The sequence below is a fragment of the Platalea leucorodia genome (assembly GCF_965183815.1).
Source record: "Platalea leucorodia genome assembly, chromosome: 4".
Classification (NCBI taxonomy): Eukaryota; Metazoa; Chordata; class Aves; order Pelecaniformes; family Threskiornithidae; genus Platalea; species Platalea leucorodia.
The window spans coordinates 97,554,461-97,577,298 of record NC_138826.1 but is presented as its reverse complement, the minus strand read 5'-3'; the positions used below and the strand labels follow the sequence as shown (position 1 = coordinate 97,577,298).

At 38.8% G+C, this 22,838-nt stretch overlaps 1 protein-coding gene across 2 annotated transcripts in view; it reads left to right on the top strand.

The window, feature by feature from the left end:
- DOCK4 (dedicator of cytokinesis 4) overlaps window positions 1-21,261 on the top strand; it is a 249,613-nt gene extending 228,352 nt beyond the window's left edge. For both annotated transcript variants that reach the window (XM_082311114.1, XM_082311115.1), the window contains 12 exons: window positions 892-978; window positions 2,687-2,863; window positions 6,341-6,424; window positions 8,286-8,405; window positions 8,766-8,887; window positions 9,164-9,284; window positions 9,816-9,897; window positions 10,115-10,224; window positions 13,629-13,701; window positions 16,204-16,317; window positions 17,265-17,326; window positions 20,629-21,261. In XM_082311114.1, coding sequence (XP_082167240.1) covers window positions 892-978; window positions 2,687-2,863; window positions 6,341-6,424; window positions 8,286-8,405; window positions 8,766-8,887; window positions 9,164-9,284; window positions 9,816-9,897; window positions 10,115-10,224; window positions 13,629-13,701; window positions 16,204-16,317; window positions 17,265-17,326; window positions 20,629-21,054 — 1,578 coding nt within the window. In that variant the 3' untranslated portion in view covers window positions 21,055-21,261. The remainder of the gene's footprint in view (window positions 1-891; window positions 979-2,686; window positions 2,864-6,340; window positions 6,425-8,285; window positions 8,406-8,765; window positions 8,888-9,163; window positions 9,285-9,815; window positions 9,898-10,114; window positions 10,225-13,628; window positions 13,702-16,203; window positions 16,318-17,264; window positions 17,327-20,628) is intronic.
- The last annotated feature ends 1,577 nt before the right edge of the window (window positions 21,262-22,838 follow it).

Genomic DNA, 22,838 nt, shown 5'->3' with positions numbered 1-22,838 from the left:
GACTAAACTGCAGCATAATGTTCTGTTCTGGTGATACCAAGACTAGAAACTACCTCTGAACTTAGAGATTGTCTCAGGGAAGAGCAATAGTTCCTTCCCTAATCTGTAAAAGACTTCTGTACCTCCTAATAAAAATGTCACACTGAAAATTCACCTTACATTCTTCTGGCATAATTTTAATTCTGACCCATTAGAAACACTTACAGCCTGACACAGAATATATTCTGGTATTCAGACACACACAGAGAATTATCCCATAATAATTTTGTTATAAATTTAGAGGAAAGAACTGTAAGGGTAATACATTAGCTATATTAAGTCACTGCTGCCCTCTAATTAAAGCTTAGAGCTTTATTTTAAGTGTACAGCTTATATATATTTTGTGTGCTGTCCTATGTGTTGATTTGTCATTTTACAAACCTCTTGCACGGTGCATTTAACAGTAGTACATTTGAGTATTCCATCAACCATGCATTGTGGAATCTGAAATAGGATTCCCAGAGGAGAGCTGGTCACTCTGTGTGATCTGTAAGTTGTTCTGCTTCTGAACTCTACCTCTTCTCAGATGTTATCTCGGAAAGGAAATATTAAAATGCTAATTTAGTTGTGAGTGACTTTTGGAGATTAGGGGACAGCGTGTAATATGGAATAATACCATGTTTAAGAGTGAAGAATCAGCAGAAATTACTGCTTAGTAGTAGAACCTAGAAAGTAAGGAGAAAAGTGAATGTCATGGGCTTCTGGGATAGACATTTCAGTGGAAATTTGGATATTAATACTTTTTTTAATGTATACTGTTACTTAAATGAAGGTATTCATAAAGAAAACTGGGAATAATTAAGAAAAATACAGGAGCAAATTCGGGAGATAAATTGGTTTTGTATATTGTAGAGTCTATGGGTGGAGAGAACCACACTGATCTTGGTGCAGAGTTTACCTGGGATATCTCGTTGGTTTGAAGTGGAAAAACGTGAAGTAGTGAGTATGAGACTGACTGCAATACGTATTGTGGGTTGATTTACTTCCTTATCCATATGTTGTTTAATGAACTACTTTAAGATTTGTTACCCATATCTAATTTCACTAAGCAAGTTTTCAAGCTGGCTACAACAAAATTATTTACAAAGTATTTTGAGTTGTCTGATTTCTCTTATCTTGGAAAGTGTTATTAAGAACCACCCTTATGATTCATTTAAACAGTTGAGGAAAAAAGAAGTTGAGAACAATAATGGGCAGCCAAAGGCAACATTTAATGTCAGCAAATGACTTTCTTAAAACTGAGCATGATGTAACGTTTAGCACTTAGGATATCTATAGCTTAACATATCTTTCAGTATTCTTGAAAAGTAAACATTCTCCAAGTTCCTGTACTATAATGAACGCCATGTAGGTATATCTCTGGTCTGCCTAGAGCTCCGTTGAAGTTCCCAGATCTCAGCATGGGCAGGGAAGCATGCCTACACAGAACCTGTAGGAACAGGGTCTAATGTAGCAATCTGTTACTGACACATTGTAATTTCTTCTCCTTCCTTCTTGTTATATTTCTTAGAAAATCCTTAAATACATTTCAAATGTATTCAGAGGTGTGCTCCTCATATAAAGATCTATAAATAATTGGTCAATTGTTGAGCCCAGGAGTATAACATCTGTAACTATTTTCCTTCCTGTCAAAGCCAGTCTTACAATAGTCCCATTAAATATAGGGATACCATTGTACAACTGACTTTCTCTAAAACTGTATCATGGTTTTCTTTCATAATAGCAATAAAACGTCATTTGTTCACCGTCCTCATATTCTCCTGTAGAAAATCAAAAATGGAATTTAGTAAAAATCAAAAAATTGTGTGTGACATGAGAAATTTTATTAGTTGACTCCTACTGAGTCCTTAGTAGGTTAATATGAGCCCTAAGGTGAAGATCCTCAGTTTACGATTGCGTTACCATTATAGTCACCATTTCCAAAAGTTAACTGTGATAATTTTTCCTGGGTGTGTACTAGATTGTGACTCAGATTTGTGCTTGTATATTTTGGTAAATTACGGCAGCTGCAGGCCTGCACTCTTCCCATCACTTACCTTTTCGCTTTTCCTGCAGTTCATGCTACCTGTGAGAAAAGCTTCCTCACCCGCTAGAAAGGAGGACAGGCACATCCCGCTCAAGGACTGCCCTTGACTATAACTTCATTATCATCTTAGCTCAAAGCTTATATTGAAACTCCTCATCCATAATGTCTAGTTGTTGACTTCACTTTGGTGGGGGGGGGGGGAAACTAGCTTGCCCATGCTTAAGCTCTGCTCTGTGCCCTTAAGCATGGTGAAGCTCTCCCGGACCTCAAGCCCAAGAAGTTACCAAGGACAGTTTAGCCCTGAATTCTAACAGTTCCACCACAGGCTGAAGTGTGTGAGTGTTTTGCAGCAAGGGCTGAGTATCTCTCAAGGTCAGATAATTAATCTACAAGAGAGGAAGGGTTGTTTATTTTGGTCCTTGATTACATGAAAAAATTCTCTCTGTGCTCCGAGTGTACATTCAGAAAGTATAACCCAGGTGAGAAGAACTTTTTCTGCCCCAATACTCTAGAACATAGAATAACATTGTTTTCCTTTAGGAAATCAAAAGTTGCCTTTAATATATTTCATCTTTCAACTGAAGATGTAAGTATGTTTGCAATGTTCCTCCCTCCTTTCAGGTGGAAATGAGTCCCCTTGAGAATGCCATTGAAGTCTTAGAAAATAAGAACCAGCAGCTGAGAACGCTGATTAGTCAGTGTCAAACTCGACAGATGCAAAATATTAACCCTCTCACGATGTGTCTAAATGGGGTCATTGATGCAGCAGTTAATGGTGGAGTTGCTAGATACCAAGAGGTAAGCGATTTATTTTCTGTTTATTAAAAATCTGTTATAAGACAGTTTCTTACTGATTTCTTTCTCCGTACAGATGCAGCTCCTCAGTATGAATTGAGGACAGAAAGTACTATATCTATAATAGTTTTAATTATACCTATATTGCAGTTTTGGGTGAGGTGATGTTAAATATGTATACCTTTACTGAAACAACCATTTTGCTGCAGATAGTCCTATAAACTTACTTCAGTAATGAGTTGATTTACAATTACCTTGCATTCTTTAGTAGTTTGTTTGGGGATTTTTAATGGAATAGTTAATTGTAACTATATTATTATAATATATTCCCTCCCCCTGCCCTTCTAGGTCAGGAGCTGCTTCTAGCTGGCCAGCAAATTTACTTTTGTGTGCTGACATTCTAATTTTAAGATAGATAGATACATATACACACACACATAAAATTCTTAATAAGAAATTTATTATCTTGATGAATCATGTTTTTCTAGATCCTTCTTCTTTCTCTTTTCCAAGTTTTTAAGGAAAGCTATTTTCTGGAAAAATCTAGTAAGAAATAATACATATAATTAAGAGAAGTCTAACGCTGGATTTGTTCCCAAAGTTGTTCCTCATTATTATAATTTCTGAATCACCTTAGGAGAACCTTAAATGTTTGGGATGCTGTATTTCCACAAAGTTCTGTGGAATTTTGAAACCGCAGTAAAAAGAATGGAAGGATATTTTTTTTCAGCCCAGCTTGATCTTCCTCTTTCTCCTAATAGTCTTATGAAACACTTGAGTCTGCTGGTTGTTCCTTTTCCATTGAAAATGTCAAGTTGAGTAATATTCTGTCCACTTGTCTCAAAGGCTGCAAGATTCAGTGTTCACTCAAACAGTGTTAAATTTGATAAAACTGTATCTAAATTAAACTACAAGAAATTGAATCCACTATAGTGTTAGAATCTGTCAGCAAAACTGCAACGTTATGAAAATTATGAGACTAAAGCAAAGCAGTACCATGTTCGATGTTTCGCAGCTGCCTTTAAACAACAACAAAACTGTTTAGTACAGTAAAGCGCCACGAAGGGAGTCCCTTGAGAAACAAGAGTCATGTCAGAGCTATGTCTGGTTTGAATTAGCAGTGTCAGAGCTAGCTCGGTGTCTCTGCATAGCTTGCCATTCTTCATGAGCATATTAAAGGTTCTAGCTTGCTCCTTTCTTTTTTTTTTCTTAGCTGCAATTCTTGATCTAGACAGTCTTCATGTTTCGATTCTCTTCTGTCCTCTCCTTCTTTCTTGCTATGTATCTAAAATAGGACTTTTCACCAATTTGTCTTGTAAACACCAAAACTGATAGCAGTAGTTGTGAGATTTGGGGTTTTTTTCCTATTTCACCCTCACTCTCTTCCCGTATCCCTTTTTCAGTCTTTATATGTCTTCCTGCTGTCACTTTTTATCTTCGACCTTCCTTCTTTTCCTCTCCTCTGTAAATGCTTTTCTCTGCCTATCTGTTTCATTTGCTTTTGCCTTCTGCCCTGTAAAAAGCTCAAAACTCAGTCAGTCTTGGAGCATGTGGTCTTGAGGTAAGCATGACCATGTCTTTACATATATCTTCCTTTCCTTTGGCTAACTTTCAAGCTTTAAGAAGTGTAAGACCCAACAAATAATGCTCTTTGGCCAGCTGCTGCCTTCTTGATTCTGCCCTCCTCTCCCCCCCGCCCCGTACTCCTGATGGGATAAAAAGCACTTTGACCAGTATTGCGGGTGTTTAAAGCTATGCTTTCACTGGTTTCAATACGGGAACATATTCCTGGAAAATCTACAGAAGTAATAATTATTATGCAGCACCTTCCTGTGTGCTAAAAAATGGCTGTAGACTGAACTACTGATTTTTTGAAAAATTTTCTGAACACTGCTGGAAGAGTGTGTTTTGTGCCCGCTAACACCTCTCAAACTGCAATTTGTACTCTACCTTACATTTCTTTTAGCTCCTTTACATGTGCTAGAAGAATAGAGGCGCTTTCCCGATTAATTATTGGAAACCACCGGTTCCAAGAATGTTACCGGATTTAGTCAAATTCTGATTATTTTTTTTTCTAAAGTACTGGTGATTTTGTTTGAAGTTAGAGTATTACATTTCTGACTCATATTACAGATCTGTATAAATCTCAGCCCAAAACCACTGGGACACCACCTGCTTGACACTGAAAGAACATTAAGCTTGTAGCTGAGGGGAAAAAAAAAAAATCAGCTGGTAGAAGTTTGGGATTTGGGATTTTAGCAAGTATCAGTGGGTTCCTTTTAACAATTTAAACATGAATTCTTGTAAGTCTACTTAGTGAAAGGAGCATGTGAAATAAATGTTCTTCATTAGAGTATCAGCATTTTCTAGACAGGTCTCAGCACTTCCTTGTTATGGGTTGTCACAGCATAAAGTTTTGGAACTGAATCAGAGGAAGGGGTATACTTATCTCCAGCTCCACTGCTCCCCATGTTTACTCATGATTCTGCATAGCAAAGACTTTAACAGCTGAAGTTGGATGGAGAACCTTGTAAGAAGTATGTGATGGAAATGCTAAGACAGGTGCAAAAGGAAAACGCAGCACAGAGCAGCCACTATTATCCTCTCAACTCTATGGAGAGAAAACCATGTATATGTATAGGTATGCGTACGGACACTTTTTGTGACAAATGCATTTTGGAGAAGGTCTAGAAATCTCCCAACTGAGCAGCTGGGAGCTTTACAGGACAGTGTCAAGAATTGTTGTAAATTCAGTATAATCCCCTTGCAGGGTAGGATAGGTGCCACGTTAAGAAAGATGCAGTCAAGACCAAACAGGGGAGTGCTATGTCCAGGCCATTGCTGGTGGGTAAAATGACTTCGGGGTACTATAGCTGGTACAATTTGAGCATTGGAGATGGGGTGGAAAGTCATGTAAGCTCATGAACACACCTGGATGTTGGTCAGATGCTCCTGAAGTAAAAAGGTTGGCTTTTTGACATCAATGTCACTGTGAGTTCTTTAAAACATTATTGATATTAAGAGTTAATAAGAAGATGATGTCACAGCTCCAATACGTATAATAGCATACAATTCTGTGCTGTTTTTAAGCTATCTTTGTATTTAAGGGATAATGAAGCTCCTAGTATGAAAAGACAGGAAAATCTAACTCTCTGTAATTATTTGAAACTCCTATGTCACAATTAATGGGGAAGGGATACTTAGTTCAGGTGACCTGTGTTTCGTTTCAACTCTGATGTGCAGGTTTCCAACTTTGATTCAAGATCTGTCCTGGACAGCTGGTAAATTCCACTCAAGAGTGGCTACATTTTATTTGCTCATAGTCTCCACCAGTGCATATATGAATAGTAAATTATTTAGCATTTATTATCCTCTATTGCAGTAGAAAGGAGCTTTTGTTGCAAAAAATATCTAGAAACTTGTTTAAAAAACAGTAATGTGTTCTTACTCTATGTTACTTTGTGATTTTATTCTGCTTAGGCATTCTTTGTCAAAGAATACATCTTGAACCATCCAGAGGATGGAGAGAAGATCACACGCTTGAGAGAGCTGATGCTCGAGCAGGTAAAGTGGGGAAAAGACGGACTAGGTGGCCTGCTCAGCTGTTCTAGCTAAAAGTGTCCCAAAATAAAATATAAAATTTCAGAGGTTAATAATAGCCCAGTAGTCTTCAGTATCTTCTGAATTAGATTCCAAGTAGACAGCAACTTCCTGTACAAGCGGGTTTCTGTGTCACGTTAATATTTTTTTTTTCCCTAGTCCTTTTCCTCATCATCTTAATCACTTCAAACTATTCTAAATTAAAGGTTGAGTGAGAGGCAAGTTTTTGTCTTGTGATGCTTATATACAAATATTTGCACACGGTATTTTACCACTGCTACAGAATAAACATTGCCTCATTGAAACATTTGATGGCTTCAGCAAATATTTGTATGACGTATTATACCAATACTATAGAACAAACATTTTCACTACAAGGTTTAGCATAAGAGCAAAAAAAACCTGAAAAATCTTATTACAATGGAAGACATCTAATAATAATTGCTGTAATAGGTAGGCAGTAAAAGAAACACCAAGTGATTAAATTAAACAGATGAGTATTCTATGCATTATATGATTTCTGTATTATTTCTTCATTTATTTATAAGACAACGACCTATCAGCCTCAAATAGGAAGTGTCCCCATTTGGAAATGCTGAAATAAATTATATTCATTAAATGATCTTACTAAGTATTTCAGCTTTTTTAACTGACATTTACCTATCTTTGTTCTATGCAACATGTTGAAATTTCAAACTTTATTGCCAGCTTGGGATAAAGAGGTCAGAGTATTGGAATTTGGCAAGATGGAAATTCCATTTTTCATCAGCATTGTGGTGTCTTTTGGTTGGAGCAGCCAAAGGGACAGATCCTCAGACAGTACAAATCAGAATAGGTTCACTGAGCTCACTTTAATTTCCTTTAGATAACGTATAGTAATTTACATTGCAGTTTCATTTTTTTAAGCTGTAGTTAATCTCACTAACCCTTACAATTTAAAACTGGAGTTAATAACTTCCTATGACAAAAACGTGAATTCCAAGTGACAGCAGTTAAACCCTGTGGCACCCACAGATGATTTAACAGAAAACGCGGAGCATTCAGAAGGGGCGGGATGGCCCTGTGTGCGGATGGATGTGCTGCAGTCCTGACCTCGGGTCAGTGAAGCTGCGCAGCTGTGTGCCCGCTCGCAGGCTGCCTGAAAACGTCAGCCAGGAGCTCTCATCCAAAGATATTACAGCATAGTGTAGCTATGTTGTTTTTAAATTTGAGTTTATCTGACTCCTCATGTAACCAATTCAGTATTTTAAATGCCTGTGACCAAATTTGAGCAAGATTAGAGTTTTAGCAATGTTATTCTGAAGCTTGTTATGCCTTGTGTCAAGAATACACATAAAGCCACCGCTTACTGAGGTCTCTGGGGAGTTGGAATAGGATAGGGAACCATCGACTTCATTGAAAATATGTTACAGGGTCTCTGGTGGATGTGGCCGTTGCTGCTGTTTCATGCTTTTTATAACTGTTCTTGTAGAAAACAGCTTTTTATTTAGGGTTTAGAATGCTCCTTTGTAAAGTTGCCATTTAGCCAGATTTTTCACTAATTTATCCATGGTGGTTTCTTATATTAGAGTTGAATTTGCATAGGCCAAATCTTTGGGAAAGTTGAATAGTAAAATGGGAAGAGGCATAAATCCTCTTGTGTATTACTGGTTTTGGCTTTAGGCCTTGTTTGATTACAGGTCTGTCAGGGATTTAGATGCTTTTAATACAATGTGCATTTTGCTGGATTTTTTTTTTTTTATTAGTATCCTAATTGATGATGAAAGCTTAAAGAAAAAGGATCAAAAATATATTCTTCCCCTCTTTCCTCCTGTCTCTTCTGCAGGCCCAGATTCTAGAATTTGGCTTGGCAGTGCACGAGAAGGTGGTGCCGCAGGACATGAGGCCATTGCACAAAAAGCTGGTGGATCAGTTCTTTGTGATGAAGTCAAGCTTGGGAATACAGGTATGTAAGCAGGTGCATGGATAAACCAGGAGATGGTTTAGCTTCAGTAAGGGCTGTTTCATTTTGCTAAGCAACAAATAGTGACATCTTTTGGTTGTTTGTCCACATTACAACTTGCGGATGTATTACAGTACCACAGAGCGAAGAGAAAGTTAATAAACTTTCCATACAGTGCAGAGACAAGTAGTCACATTTTACTAAAGGGAAATTATCATCAGTGGAAAGTTAAGATATTTTTCTTGCTAATGATGAAGCTGATCCAAAATGCAGATATAACTATTCATATGACTAACTGTATCTTACAAAATGCTTAATAACATTATGTTCGTTTTAATTAATCTTCTTGTAACAACTCACCAGGAATTTTCTGCCTGTGTACAAGCTAGCCCTATTCATTTCCCAAATGGAAGTCCTCGCGTGTGCCGAAATTCCATACCCGTTTCTATGAGCCCTGATGGTGCCAGGGTAATACCACGACGCAGGCAAGTTAAATTACTAGAAACTGATAGATTTTGTTACTCATAGAAGATGACCCGTAAAATACTTCTGTTGTGTGCACGGTTCCTTGTATGGTCTGCATGAAGTATCTTCAGTCATGAATAGCTGATATATATACTTTCTCTCTCCCTTTCCCTCCCGCCCCCCTCACCAATAACTCCAAATTAAACTGTGGAGATTAATAAACATGTGCTGTTTTCACATGAAAAATTATGACTGGCAACTAGAGTTAACCATTTTGTATTTCATTATTCATATAGTCCCTTGAGTTACCCAGCTGTCAATCGGTATTCATCCTCATCACTGTCATCCCAAGCTTCTGCTGAAGTCAGCAATATCACTGGGCAATCAGAAAGCTCCGATGAAGTTTTTAACATGCAGGTACAAATTATTGTCATTCTTCAAACTAAACACAATCTTTCTTACAAGGCTATTTACTAAATTAATGCTTCTATCATTTCATTCAGAAATCTAAAGTTATTGCTGATACTTCTTTTAGAAAACAAATCTTTAAATGGGCTTTTAACCTTTAACTTAGAAAGAACAATTTTTATGTAATTGTTTTTTCTTCTTTAGAGCATGAATTTTCTACAAAAGTAATATGCAGCAATGCACTACGATGCAAAGTCATCTGACCTTACACAGACTTTTCTGTACAGTTGTCACAGCTGTGATGTAATTGTTTCAATATATTAATTTCATTTCTATTTATTTGATATTTTACTACATGTTTGTGTAGCTACATTAATGCTTTTTATACTGGTTTGCTATTTTGAAATACTGAAAAACTAGTCTAATAAATTACAAGTTCTTGAAAAGTACATTATAAATTTTTGAAAAGTATGTTATAAATTTTTGTTTTCCAAACCAGTAAGTGTCATGTGGTAACAACAGCATCTCTTCTATACGCAGCCTAGTCCATCTACCTCAAGCCTGAGTTCCACTCATTCTGCTTCACCTAATGTGACCAGTTCTGCTCCATCCAGTGCCAGAGGTCAGTGCTCATCTCCCATGGTAAACCAAATTAAATGATTCTTGATACATTACACAGCTGAATTTCTGCATGATATCACTGGTCAGACATCAAATTTAGCCAGTTATATGAGAAATAGAAATTACTGGAGATAGAGGATTTTTTTGTCATAAGCGTAGAATTGAAATGTCTGAGTTTCACTGCATGAATTTAATCACTTGACACATTTGTATTCTAGCCTCTCCTCTGTTGTCTGACAAACATAAGCATTCCCGAGAAAACTCGTGCTTGTCCCCAAGAGAGAGGCCCTGCAGTGCCATCTACCCTACTCCTTCAGAAACCTCACAGGTAGGAAGCTTGTTGGGAGGCCTCTGAACACAAGTAGCTAAGACGACGAGAAAGGTGCTTGTTGAACTTCAAGCAGATTCAGTGTCTACTCATTGCTGTTAATTTTCAAGGGGTTTTTTTGTTTTTATAAGCAAATACTCAAAAATATTTTACATTAAAGAGATGTGACTACATGGTGCTTGATCGCATTTCTGCTTGATTTGTCTAGGTTTAGATCTGGTTTTGATATTTACTCACTTCAGTGAGAGAGATGCAAAGACTTGCCAGATGACACAGCGTGCTTGTGTGAAACAGCAGCGTTTGTTCAATCTAGGGAAGAAGAAAGAAAGAAAAACTTATCACGGCAGTTGTCCATGTTGACCTCCCCTTTATTTCTTCTGAAATAGCTAATCCTAGCCACTGTGAGATAATAACCCACTCCATGTGGCAATTCCTTTTTCTCAGTGTAGTTTTCTGAAAAGAAAGATAGAGATTTTGTTACTCCAGAGAAAAGAATGAGTTGAGTTCTTACCTTAAAATTACAGTTACGTAGGTCTGTATGAAATTTGTATCTTTTGAGTTATCTGAAATACAAAATGAGCTTGGTGAGCTGGCCAATTTTGAATCCTTATTTCATCTTTTCTTCTTAATGGACCTACTTTCCTAAAGTGCTTTCCTTTAACACAGTTGCTGTTTTAACCCATGCCATCACACAACGCACCTCTTGCTGAAGCTGAGAAAGACAAGAACATAAGTACGGTGTGAAAGGCCCTCCTCTCAACACTCTTATTTTCACCAGAAATTTTGCCTCTGATAAAAAAACACCTTGGTAGTCCATGATCCTTTATTTTAGAAATGATTTTGTTGGTTTCTCATTAGTTGTATTCTTGTCCCTTGCTTCTTCAGTTATTGAATTGGCTTTTGATTTAATTTTTTCCTCTTTTCTCTTTAAGCCCTCGTGCTGTTACCTGAGGGCTTAAGAAGTAATACTGAAGCTTAGCCAGACTTAAGGGCAGTTCTTGGGAACGACTTACTGATATATCTACTGGGCACTTTCTCAGTGGTAGTGGAGCCAAACCAAACATACAGGAAAGACCAGGAGATGTTCTATAAGTAAAGCGGTTTTACAGTTTGCCGCAAAGAAAAAATTATCCCATTTTTGCTCCCAGACTGCAAACTCTTGCTTTGCCAAGTGGAATGCGACTTCTATCCCCCACTCTACCAGAGACTCGATAAGGGAGGCTGAGGAGCTCGTAGGCCCAGTCTCCACTCTCTCTGAGACTCGCCCAGCAGGAAAATCTCCCAATCTGTCTCTACCCTCAGTCTCCCAAGAGAGGGTAAGTAGAAAACTAACTTGCTCGTACAGTGAAGTATGTTTCAAAGGTGAGAAGGTCTGACAGTTTCTCTCTGCCCTCGTAACCATAAATGAGGAGATATCTTTCTGGGGAAAGGTGCAATGTCTTTCTCTGGTGCTCTATTCCCCAAGCAGTAAAAATGGACCATGACCAGAAACAAAATGCTGATTCTCTGCCTTCTGATTAAAAAGGGGAAAATAAATCCTCAGGTCAATTGTAAGGAGATATCTTGGAGATACCTGCAACTCTCATTAGAATTTAGAGGCTCAGACTGTTCCTTGTCCTTTCTATTTTTATTCTAACACCAGTTAACTTCAACAGTCTTGGTTGGAGCTTCACACTAAGTTCATGAGGAAAGGACTACCTATTTATGAACGTCTTTGTTATGGCTTAATGAATACAATTTTCACAACAGTTTTTCAACCAGGGAAGATGAGATACACAGGCAAATTCCTGCACTTCAAGTCCTTTCAAGCCATAGCTACCTCGTTTAAGGAAGTTTCATGGACTTCATAGAACAAGACCACAGCAGTACTGCATCTGCTTCCCTCATTGAAATTGATGCTCAATGTTATCTATGTACAGCTGTTTTCAGTCAACATCCATTTGTGCTTCTTTTTTGATCTCTGGCTGAGTGATTGTGCAGTGTCTCTCCAGCTCTTCCCATACTCTGAAGAGGAATGCCTGCTGTCATTGACTGGTCAAGAAGCCTCCTTAGTTTTTGCACTATTATTCTTCTTAATGGAGCTTTTTGGGTTTCACATTTTTTTGGGTTTTTTTGCGTCTCATTAAACATCCTGTGATTGCTCTTGTTCTTCCATACGGTTTTATATTTCATTATTTTAGTATGTCCTCATTTCTCTGTATTTCATTCAGCTTTTGTCTCTATCTCCTCCAATTTAGTTGCTTTTTCAGCCTTTGCTCTTTACCTTCACAACAGAAAATAGACTTCAACACTTGCCCACCAGATCCTGGTGCACTGCAGACTCACTAGGCAGTGAACATTCAATCCAGACCAGGCAGTAACATATGATCACATTTTCTGTCATATTAGAGTATGCATGTGGTTACACCACCTTAGCTTAATGGTAACTGCCAAAGCATTCTCTCTGAGATGTTGTTTTAAGTCAAGTTGAACTGGCCCAGTATTTGTTCCTCACTTTGTAACATGGAGCTGCAACATGTTAGACCAATGATGATTACTTTGCAGCTGGGTTTGCCATCTGGTGGAACCACAGCATAGTGCTTTGCTGATTCTGCTTGGTCCTCTGTGAACAGAGAAGGAGATATAACAATTGGATTTGATTTGATTTGGATTTCAGTGATTGTCTGATCTTGCTTTAAAAAAAAAAAAAGGAAGAAAAAAAAGTAAAGTTTATCTGTTCTCATTTCCTTTGGAAAGTACCTCTGAATTACTTGTAGGATTACCTGTATGTTGTTTACATCTGTTATTAAGATAAACTAGTGACCCACGGATTATTTGAATGCTGCCAAAAGAAATAACTAGTAGAATTTTTAAATTGTTTCATAAATTCACTGTGATTTTTTTTTTTTTTAAATAAATATTCAGAAAAGGAAAGACAAACACACTTTATGGGTCAGCTCTTATCCACAAGAGAAGAACACTGCTACCAAAAAAGTCAGGGTTGGAAATAATACACAATGCTCTTCTAAGATGACAGCCATGACTTGAACATTGTCAAACATTACACCTTGTTCAGGTCCTGATTCTGCAATGAAATTATTGCAAATCTATCCCTGCAGTTGTTTAGTAATCTATCAAGATACCACTTGAGGAATGAGCTTTTTTTTTTTTTTTTTTTAGGGAGCTGGAAACTGTCAGAACCCTGTACATAATAATCCTCCCCCGATTCAGAAAACTAGTCTACTCCATATTTATACTGTATACACATTTTTATTAAACTATTTACATTCTTAGGTGATGCTTATCACTCTAAGTGCAAAGTAGACCTGTGTGGCGGGGATAATAATAAAATGATACTTGTTTTCTTAAAGGCTACTGAAATACAACAGCAGCTATGCATAAACCATGCTGTTCTCAATTTACAGAGAATGCTGTTTAATCACATTGGAGACGGTGCTTTGCCACGAAGCGATTCCAATTTGCCTGGCCCTGACAAAGGTGAGTGGAAATGCTGCGTCATACCGATCTTGGAAGCAATGAAAATATATAATTAATCTGTCATATTCCTGTAGAATGCTAATTCTTTTGAGTGTATATTGTCATCTCCAAGTTTCGAAACATTCTAACTAAATTATGCTAACACTCTGTTTCAAAACACTTTGCCAAAAAGGGGGCAACATGGTGTTCGTTTGAACTGAGTGTTGCACTCAGAAGGGCCCAGAAGTTTTCAGGAAGGGGGGATGGAGCAGCAGGTTGCAGCAGGCTGCCTGTGAGAGCTGTCCTTTCTGCTTCTCGAGAGACATATGGGGTGATGAACCCTGGAGATGAACTTCTGGAGACTGGGGCAGAGAGAAGCTAAAGAGATGGATAGAGTCCTGGAGTTTGGTACCTGCAAGTCCTCTTTACCACATATAAGTCACGGTGCTTTTGGTTACACTATGATGGAAGACCAGTTAGTGGTTTGGGTTTTTGTTTTGTTGTTTGTTTTTGTTTTTAATTAGAGTAAATGAGAAACCTATGAATTTCCATAGACAAAATATTGCTTTCTATAATTTTGCACATGGGGAAATTCAATATTGTTGGCACAGTTGTTGTGCCAAGATTTCATGTGCTCCACATATATAACATGCTCCATTATTTCATTATGCGCTGTCCTTTGGTGGTACCCTGAATAAGGGATACCGAAAAACAGGTGTATTGAAAAGAAATATTTTAAGAATATACTGTAACAAGAACTGACCAGGAATCAGATTTTCATCAATTAAAGCTGATTTTTATAAGTATTTTTGTGTCCAGGTTTTTATGAAAGCTCAAGTGTGGAATTTTTCACAGGGCTGAAAAACATGAAATAATTTAACATGGAAATGGAAAAACTTTTCCACTGGCCTATGCAGCCAAGTACATTACAGAATTGCTAAAATAAAATATTCTCTCCTGGAGACTTTAGGAGTCCAAAGAACTGACTGCTTAGATGACTTTAAAAGAAAAAAATGGCTTGTCAAGAGTTTCAGGCATTTGAAGTACCCAGGTCTGGTGCCAATTCATTTTTAGGATGAGGGCGAAACTTATACTGCTAGGTGACAGCCTACAATAAAAAGCAAACAATGTATTGCATATTTTGGCAATAGAAAAGCAAAATGATCCTCTAGAAACTAGATTATTCTGTGCACTGTTGTGAGGGTCAACTAATGTGCAATTAGACTGTAACAATATTGTTATAGATATGAAACAAATATTATTTGTACTGTACTTTTTGTATTAAGTGTGGTATATACTGGTATAGTGGGATTCCAGTCCTTCTGAGAGCCCTTGGTGTTGCTATAATAGCAATAACTGATACCATCAGTTAGCAACAATACTTTGCTTTTCACTTCATCTTTGTAAATGAGCACAGAGCCCCTGCATGTGGTTCTCTGCTCACAACTATGAAATAAGCAGACAAGAAGGAAACTGTCATGGCAAGGCAAGAGGTCTGAGGCTTCGAAGGTGGGGGCATTTTTTGGTGGTAGGTTTTGGAGGGGGGGGGGGAGGAGAGGTGTGAAGCAGTTTTTTCCACTTTTTTACAGGATGTGTAAGAAAAATTGTGGGGTTTAAGATAGCTTTGGTCTTGTCCATGTTAAGTGCCCTGTCTTTCTGTCTATCTGACTTCTTTCCAATATTGGTGACTCCTTGATAACATGAGATAATCCAGTTCTATTAAGGAATCTGTTCCAGGCCTTACGGGATCATTCAATTATAAAGTCACAGAATTTGGTAGAAGTCACACAGACAAATGCAACAGCCAATTTTATACATGTCAAGGTGTTAGTTTGCATGATCAAGCAGAGATCCTCGATGATGGCTACAAACAGCGTATAGAAATTTTCTCAGTCCACAATAATTTTTCATTTGATTTTTTTTCCCCCAGACATCTTCATTTCTTTCAATTTTTACTCCCTCCATTTTGTGCCCTTCTTTCCACCTTCTTTCAATTCTGAATATGTAGCCTATGCAGACAACAAAAGACTGTTAGCACTGAAAGCTTTCTGAGGGAGGCTGATTGGAATTTGGCAAGTTCCTTTCTCTAGTCCCTTCTGTATATAAAATGACTTAATGGAAACAGTTTATGAATAGTCTGTTCCCCTCTGCCTAGAAACCTTTAAATAGGAGTCTGGTGCAAAGATAAGCTTGAAGCCTGTTAATATAATCAGTTTATCTCCCTTTGTGGCTGGATTTGCGGTGCACCAGAGTGCTATCTCAGCTGCTACTGTTGTTGATGGTCCCAACTGCTATACAATCGCAAACTGACCCGGAGGGCCAGATGCATACATCAGGCAACCAGAAGATTGACGGCTATTATTTAAGAGCTTTTCAAATACTGATGTAATCATGAGAGCTTTTCAGGCATGCTTGTTAAGTTGTTTAACGTTTTCTCTCTGTGTATTTTTACCCTCTTGGGTAAAGGCAAGTCAGAGAGCTAGAAGTGTTTACGCCTATATCGGCTTTTTCATTCTCTTCCAGCTGTAAATACCACCCCCAGCAGCTGGAGCCTGGACAGTGGGAAAGAAGCCAGAAACACATCAGAAAGTGGAAAGCTTATATCTCCTCCTGTACCACCAAGACCTGCACAGACTGGTGAGTTAATGGACATTTCGGGCTAAGCTTCAGTAAAAAAATTTACTTGAGGGCTTAGGTTCTTTCCACTCTGGTTAATTTTTAATTTCTTGGGCAGGTTAATTTATTATTTGATTACTTACATGGAAGGCTGTAGAACTGCCTCCGCAGGTATTTTCATCTCGTTAATGTTCTCTCTAGCATTGTTTCCAATACTCTGCCCCTTCACTTAATGACTGAGTAGTTTCAGACAGTTCATGCTGGTACTGGGGAGGATGATCAAATTTAATCTTTTGATCTTATGATAATTGGAGGTTAGCAATCAGAAATGATCATTAACCACAAAGAATCTGACTGGACAGAAAATGCACAGCAATCATGGAAGTATATGAGTTCTGTTACTATAACTAATTTGCCTTTCAAAAGATTAATTTCTATTTAAAGGAAAGGCTGCTTAAGTGGTACTATAAATATAATTGTTCTTAAGGGAGTGAAGACACTTTTTGTGTTTTAGACTTAGGCCTCAAAGTATGTCCAGGCATGTTTGCAGTATATTTACAGGTAAATGTTTGATGTAGGTACATTATGTATTGTCTTTTTTCTTATTTGACATACAAATAGATAATATATTTCTTAAGAAGAAAAAGAGGAGGGGAAAAGCTATTATACTGACTTTTTTTGAATCCTGTTGTCATTTGATAGGATGTAAACCAATTTATAGTGATATAAAATTTGTCAGAGAAGACAGATGCAGAAATTTCTTATTCTTCATTGTTTGTACTGCAAGATAATCCTGAGAACAAAGTACAATAAACAAAATCTCTAGAACTATTTGCAGCCGTCAGGCAAGTACCTAGAGGGAACCAGAGATAATGCTTGTGTATAGAATGATCTTCTAGATACTTAAAAGGGTTTCTTAGTGAAAATTGTAATGCCAAGAGTGCACTGAAATCTTTCTGACTTCACAGCATCACCAGCAAGACACATAGCCTCCGTTTCCCCTTCTCCTGCTGGCAGATCACCAATGAAGGTACTGTCTTATTGCAGTGAATCGCCTTTCTGGGACAGGTTGTATGTGTTGTGGGATAGATACTATATATTTAATATACATTATTTGGGATTATACTATGTTTTCCTTTTGTTGTTATATGCCTGTACAAAAAACATTCACAAGAATAAGTAGCCATAACAATTACAGCAGCTCTGAAGATTTTCAAAACTGCAGGCAAGAAACCTAATCTTCAGACTTTTTAGCCTCTGAATATTAGACTTCTCACCTACATGGATAATCAAGCTCACCTGAGTCAGTGGACAGAAGGGCGTGTAAGAAATAAATGTAAGGCATGCCCGATGGTCCACCTAGTCCAGAATTCTGTCTCCGACAGTGGCAAAAGGGGAGATGCCAGCTAAGGAGAACCTGTTGTGCAACCCATTCCTCTTACTCCTCCAGCATCCAGAGCTGTTGGATTAGAGGGTGTGTTAGATCCCTGCTTCAGTCGTTTTAATATCCATTTCCTCTGCAGAATGATCCAGGGAGATTGTATAAGAAGTTGGAAGTAGTTTGAAGCCTGCCAGTAGGGAACATTAAGCACAGGCAGTAAGCATTGGTTCTTCTCTGGCAGTTAAACGCCCAGAGCAATTGGGGATCCAGGCTAAACTGAGCAGGTTTCATTTCTATTTCAAGATATTTGAATGTGTCGGTACCCACTTGTTGCACAACAGCTTATTGGCTGGAAAATTGACGAGGAAATTTGTGTCTTCCACAGCACTAGAGGACATGAACATGCAGCCTGCACCCCAGTACTGACAGACTGCACAGCATAGCCTCGGGGATAGCCTCTTCCACGCCATTGAAGCAGAGAGAATTCTGCAGTTAGAAATATGAGGGTCAACAACCTGGAAGGATAGCAAATAGAAAGGAGCATGACTGGTGCTTCAGGCACTCAGGTGCGAGGGCAGAGGGGGACAGCCCTGCCAAAGTGGTCGTCCCTCAGCTACCCAATACCTAACTAATGCTGCAGAGGTATGCATCTCCTGAGGAGAAGCAAAGTAGCACCCCAAAAGGCCTCCTTTCCCCTTGAGGTCCCTAGTCACAAGTCCACAGCCATTCTCCCATTTGTCATCCCATGAACCTGCAACATTTCCACTTGTGGCTGCACAGTGGTCCAGGTTCAACATGGAGCAATTGTGCTGGCCATCAGAGTGCCCCATAGTCCTATTACCATAGTATGCCGGCTGCTGAAATGGGCACCAATCCCAGGTTTCACACTAGCTGCTTACTAGGAAGCTCTTCAGAGCATTAGGGGCATCAGGGTCTTGTACAAAAGGTGAGCAACTCTTCCTTTTTTTCCTAAATGGACTCAGTACTGATGATTCTTAGGGGTGTTTCAAGCTCGTCCTAATATTCTAAAGGCCTGGACAGAATTTAAGCATTTTACAGCCAAAGTCTGGATTGTCGCTTGGGAGAGGAATGCTGGCCTAGAATACTTCTGAGAGTTGCTGGATCTCACTTCAGACATCCATGAATTTCCAGACTGTTCTGGTGTCTAGACTGTTACTACTGGTGCAAGCAGTCTGCACTGCTGTCAGGAATCAAGTGCTTACCGCTGCTCAGCTCTTAAATTGAAGCATCCAGGGTTTACAAATATTTGCTCTTGTTCTGAATGACAAAAGCAAAGGTCCTAAATGTTATCTATGGTAACTTAATCCAAGTGTCAGGCGTTCTTGGAACTTGAACCAATTACATCATTTTTTTTTTTAAAACCTTGACCCTGGACATTTGTGGGTGTAGGAGTGCAGCTGCAGCTTCCTCACATGCAGAGGAATGGGACAAGTAGTTAAACAGGCTCCTCACAATGTCTGAAACGTCTTCAACGCTTGCTCTGCTTCTCCCTAGCCACATACAGGGCTTAAAATTTAACCTTTGTTCCAACTGTTATGTGCTGCCAGAGAAGGCCATCTTAGTACAAAACCCACTGATGTAAATGAAGATTTTTCTTTTTTTTCCATTGCTTTCAGTGCACTGTGGATCCCGTCCTAGATGGATAACTAAGATTATCTCAACAGCATAAAGTCAGTGCAGCCAGCTCTATACGCCCATGCCCCCCTCTTTTTCCTCCCCTCCCCACCCTTTGTTGCATGGCTCACACTCTCACCTCAAGCTGAGCAGCTGAGCGCCAACCAGTCTAACGAGAATTGGGGTGAGAAATTTGTCTTTGTGATTTCTCCATCCCTTTTTTTAGCCTGTGCTTGAGGCCATGAAGTCTAGATTGTCTCAGATGGATCCAGTGAAAATTAGATATGTTGCAAAAACTTTTCAACTTGCAAAGTATGGTCTAACCTTTTACAGTTTTCAGTTGAAGTTGCTTCACTAAAATAGGACTGCTCAATGTTTTTAGGTAGGGCTTTACTGTCCCTGCCTTTTATTCTTCGTCAGCACTGTTGTTGCCGCTTGGGCCCTCAGCTCCCCATCCCTCGCCTTCCCCCACAGACCTGTGGGGCTGCTGGTGCAGCCATTTGCAACCTTTGCCCTCCGATGGACCCTCATCCCTGGGGCCCACAGTGGTGTTCTGTGTTCCGTGCAAGCGGCACGGTGTGTCCAAGGATCCGAACGTCTGGGAGATGGGGGAGTGGAAGGGTGGAGCAGTTGCGGTTCAAAATGCTGTCTGCAGCAGTGATGCCTTGCCTCCTGCCTTCCTGCTGCTGCCCCGAATAGCAAGACGAGCTGCGGGCCGAACGGGGCTGGCACCCAGCGGCAGCGACTGGCTTGGCATCTGCTCTGCTCTTCACCTCTGACGCTGGTATTATGACACACTCGGAAATGATGCCACAATGTAAATGCACTTTTCATTGCATGACGGTGCACTAAAACTGTGAGGAAAAGCTTTGGAAAATGAATTTGGAACATGAGAGACTGAAATAGCAGCAGTGACTGGGATGCAAGTCCTGTGCTTTGGCGTTAGGGGGCAGGACACCACTAAGTATGCCCTGCGCAGGGTTATGCATTTCACTTAAAGCTAGGAAAACTGAGGGTTTATTTTAAAGGCTTCCAGATTTTTCCAAGGTATTATAATAGTAAGATAACATTTAAATACAGTTTTACTTCCAATTACGTGAATTACTGGCATGAGCACTGCTTAAGGTGCACCTAGGCACTCTTGAAATGAGCTTTTTATTGGTTTCTTACTGCATTTTAATTAAACAGGGGTGCAACCGTTTACGTTTCTCAAGCCTCAGAATCTATGCGCTGTATCTCTCTGTTTTCAGTCTGAGCGCAGAAATGCTCTCCTTCATTTACTCCAGGTAAATTCTTCTGCCCTTTCTTTCGAGCAGGGGTCTGTGCAATCATTCACACCGTCTCCAGTGGAGTATCATTCCTCGGGGGTCATATCCAACTCCCCGGTGCTGTCGGGGAGTTACAGCAGCGGCATCTCTTCGCTCAGCCGATGTAGCACATCAGAGACGTCGGGCTTTGAAAGCCAAGGCAGCGAACCAACAGTGACTGTCCCAAGCTACAGCGTTCCTGAGGAGCCTGTGAGAAAAGAAAGTAAAACCCCGCCACCTTACAGCGTGTACGAGCGGACTTTGAAACGCCCCGTTCCTCTACCTCACAGCCTCTCCATCCCGCCCGCCACGGACCCGCCGGCGCTGCCGCCCAAGCCGCAGCTGGTCCGGCCAAACAATCTGGAAAACAGCAGCAGGAGGACTGAGCAGGTTCCCCGGCCCAGGCCTCTGCCCCGCAAAGTCTCTCAGCTATGAGAAGCCACTTTTATATTTAATTGCAACCAATTCCTTACCGTTTAAGAAATAATATTTTTTAAAAATGGTAAAATGCGTTTAGTTAGGCACTTTAATATTTCGCCCACCTTTTCTTTTGAGTAATTTTAAAATGCTTATTAATTTTATGTTGCACATTTGAAATGAAATTACTAATTTAGGTTGCCAGATATTATAGGAAGCATGAATGAGAGAATTTTTTTTTAATTTCATGGTGGTGAATACTGATAAATGCTTTTGTTTGTACTTTATTTTTATTTAAAAAATTAAATCTAAAACCCTACAGCTCTCATCTGAGTTAGCCGAATGCTTCTTACAAAATACAGAATATACTGACTGGATCTTTACTACTAGAGATAAATGCACGCTTTCTAACAAAGTAGTCTGTAGACTAGGATGTTTCTGCAAGTAGGTTGAAAGTTTTCTCTTGTCTGATGAACAGGTTGGTCATTTCAAATGTCTGTGGAAAAGCGGAGATATAATGCAAGTTATACTGCAGAGAACTGTTATAAGAATGTGGTTTGGAATTTTTGAAACACACACTTGGTTTATGTTATTTTTAAGATGGACAAATACCTGCATTTCATTCAGCATACAGCACCGTTCTGGTGAATCTCGATAAGGTTTTGTGCCATTAGTGTATTACTGTACCTGACGCATCCTTTTCTTTTTGAGGTGCAATTTACTTTTATTCTTCCAGTTAATGTTTTTTTTGTTGTCGTTTCAGTTTTGTTTTTTAAAAAGCTAGCAGTTTGCTAGTGGAGGTTCTCTGCTGTTTTTGAAAGTTCACCCTGAAATACAATCTGTGTATGAAATAGGTAGAAATGAATTGTTCACTTAACTGTGTACAAGAATCAGTACTGACTAGTACCAAGGCAATACACTAAATGATTTTATTTTTAAAAATAAAATTTACTGGATATCGGTCAATAAGTTTCAAAAGCTAATTGTAAAGGTCATTAATAATTCTGTAAAAACCTAGCAAAAATCCTGGACAGCTCTTTGGATGTGTACGTACCAATGGAGTCAGGTTTTGGATTTGCTTTTTAGCTTAAGTTCATCACCATCATCTTTATTGTAGGAGAATGGTGTTTGGCCTTAGGTTGTATTTTAGTGACTGGCATCTGAAGAGCTCTGGAAAGCTAATGCCAAGCCGTAGGAATGTGGAGGGGAAAAGAAAAAAAAAAAAAAAGCACCTTCTGTATGTATTTTTTTTGTATCCTCTTTCTTTTACTGACTGTTTAACATGTGCTTGGGAACAGGTGTGTGAACTGCATTTTAAATCATGCTGTTAAAAATATTCTCCCTCTTTTGTTGGGAAGCTCATGTTGATTTTAGCTGTGTGTTTGATTTGTTGATAGTTTAACTGGAAGAAAGTGACCACTTTTTATATTCTCTCAATTAAACCTTCAGCAGTTACAAGCTGTTGACGGTAGTTATAGAGGTTTTCTATAATAAATGTTCAAGTATTTTTGTACATAACTGGTAAATTTTAATAAGGAGTGTACCATTATGTGAAAAAGAAGCAAACAGTTGTGTATGCAGTAAGATTGTTATAATTATGCCAAATACTTTATGTATGGAAAAAAGAATATTTGTAAATATGTGCTTTTAACAATAATTCTGCCATATTGACTTTACAATTTTGAATGTCAGAAAAAATTAATATATGTTAAAATATTTATGTTTTAGTGAAAGTATTCATAACTTGAAAAGGAACATATGAATTTTAGCTTTGTATCTTGCTGATTTCAAAGTCTGAAATT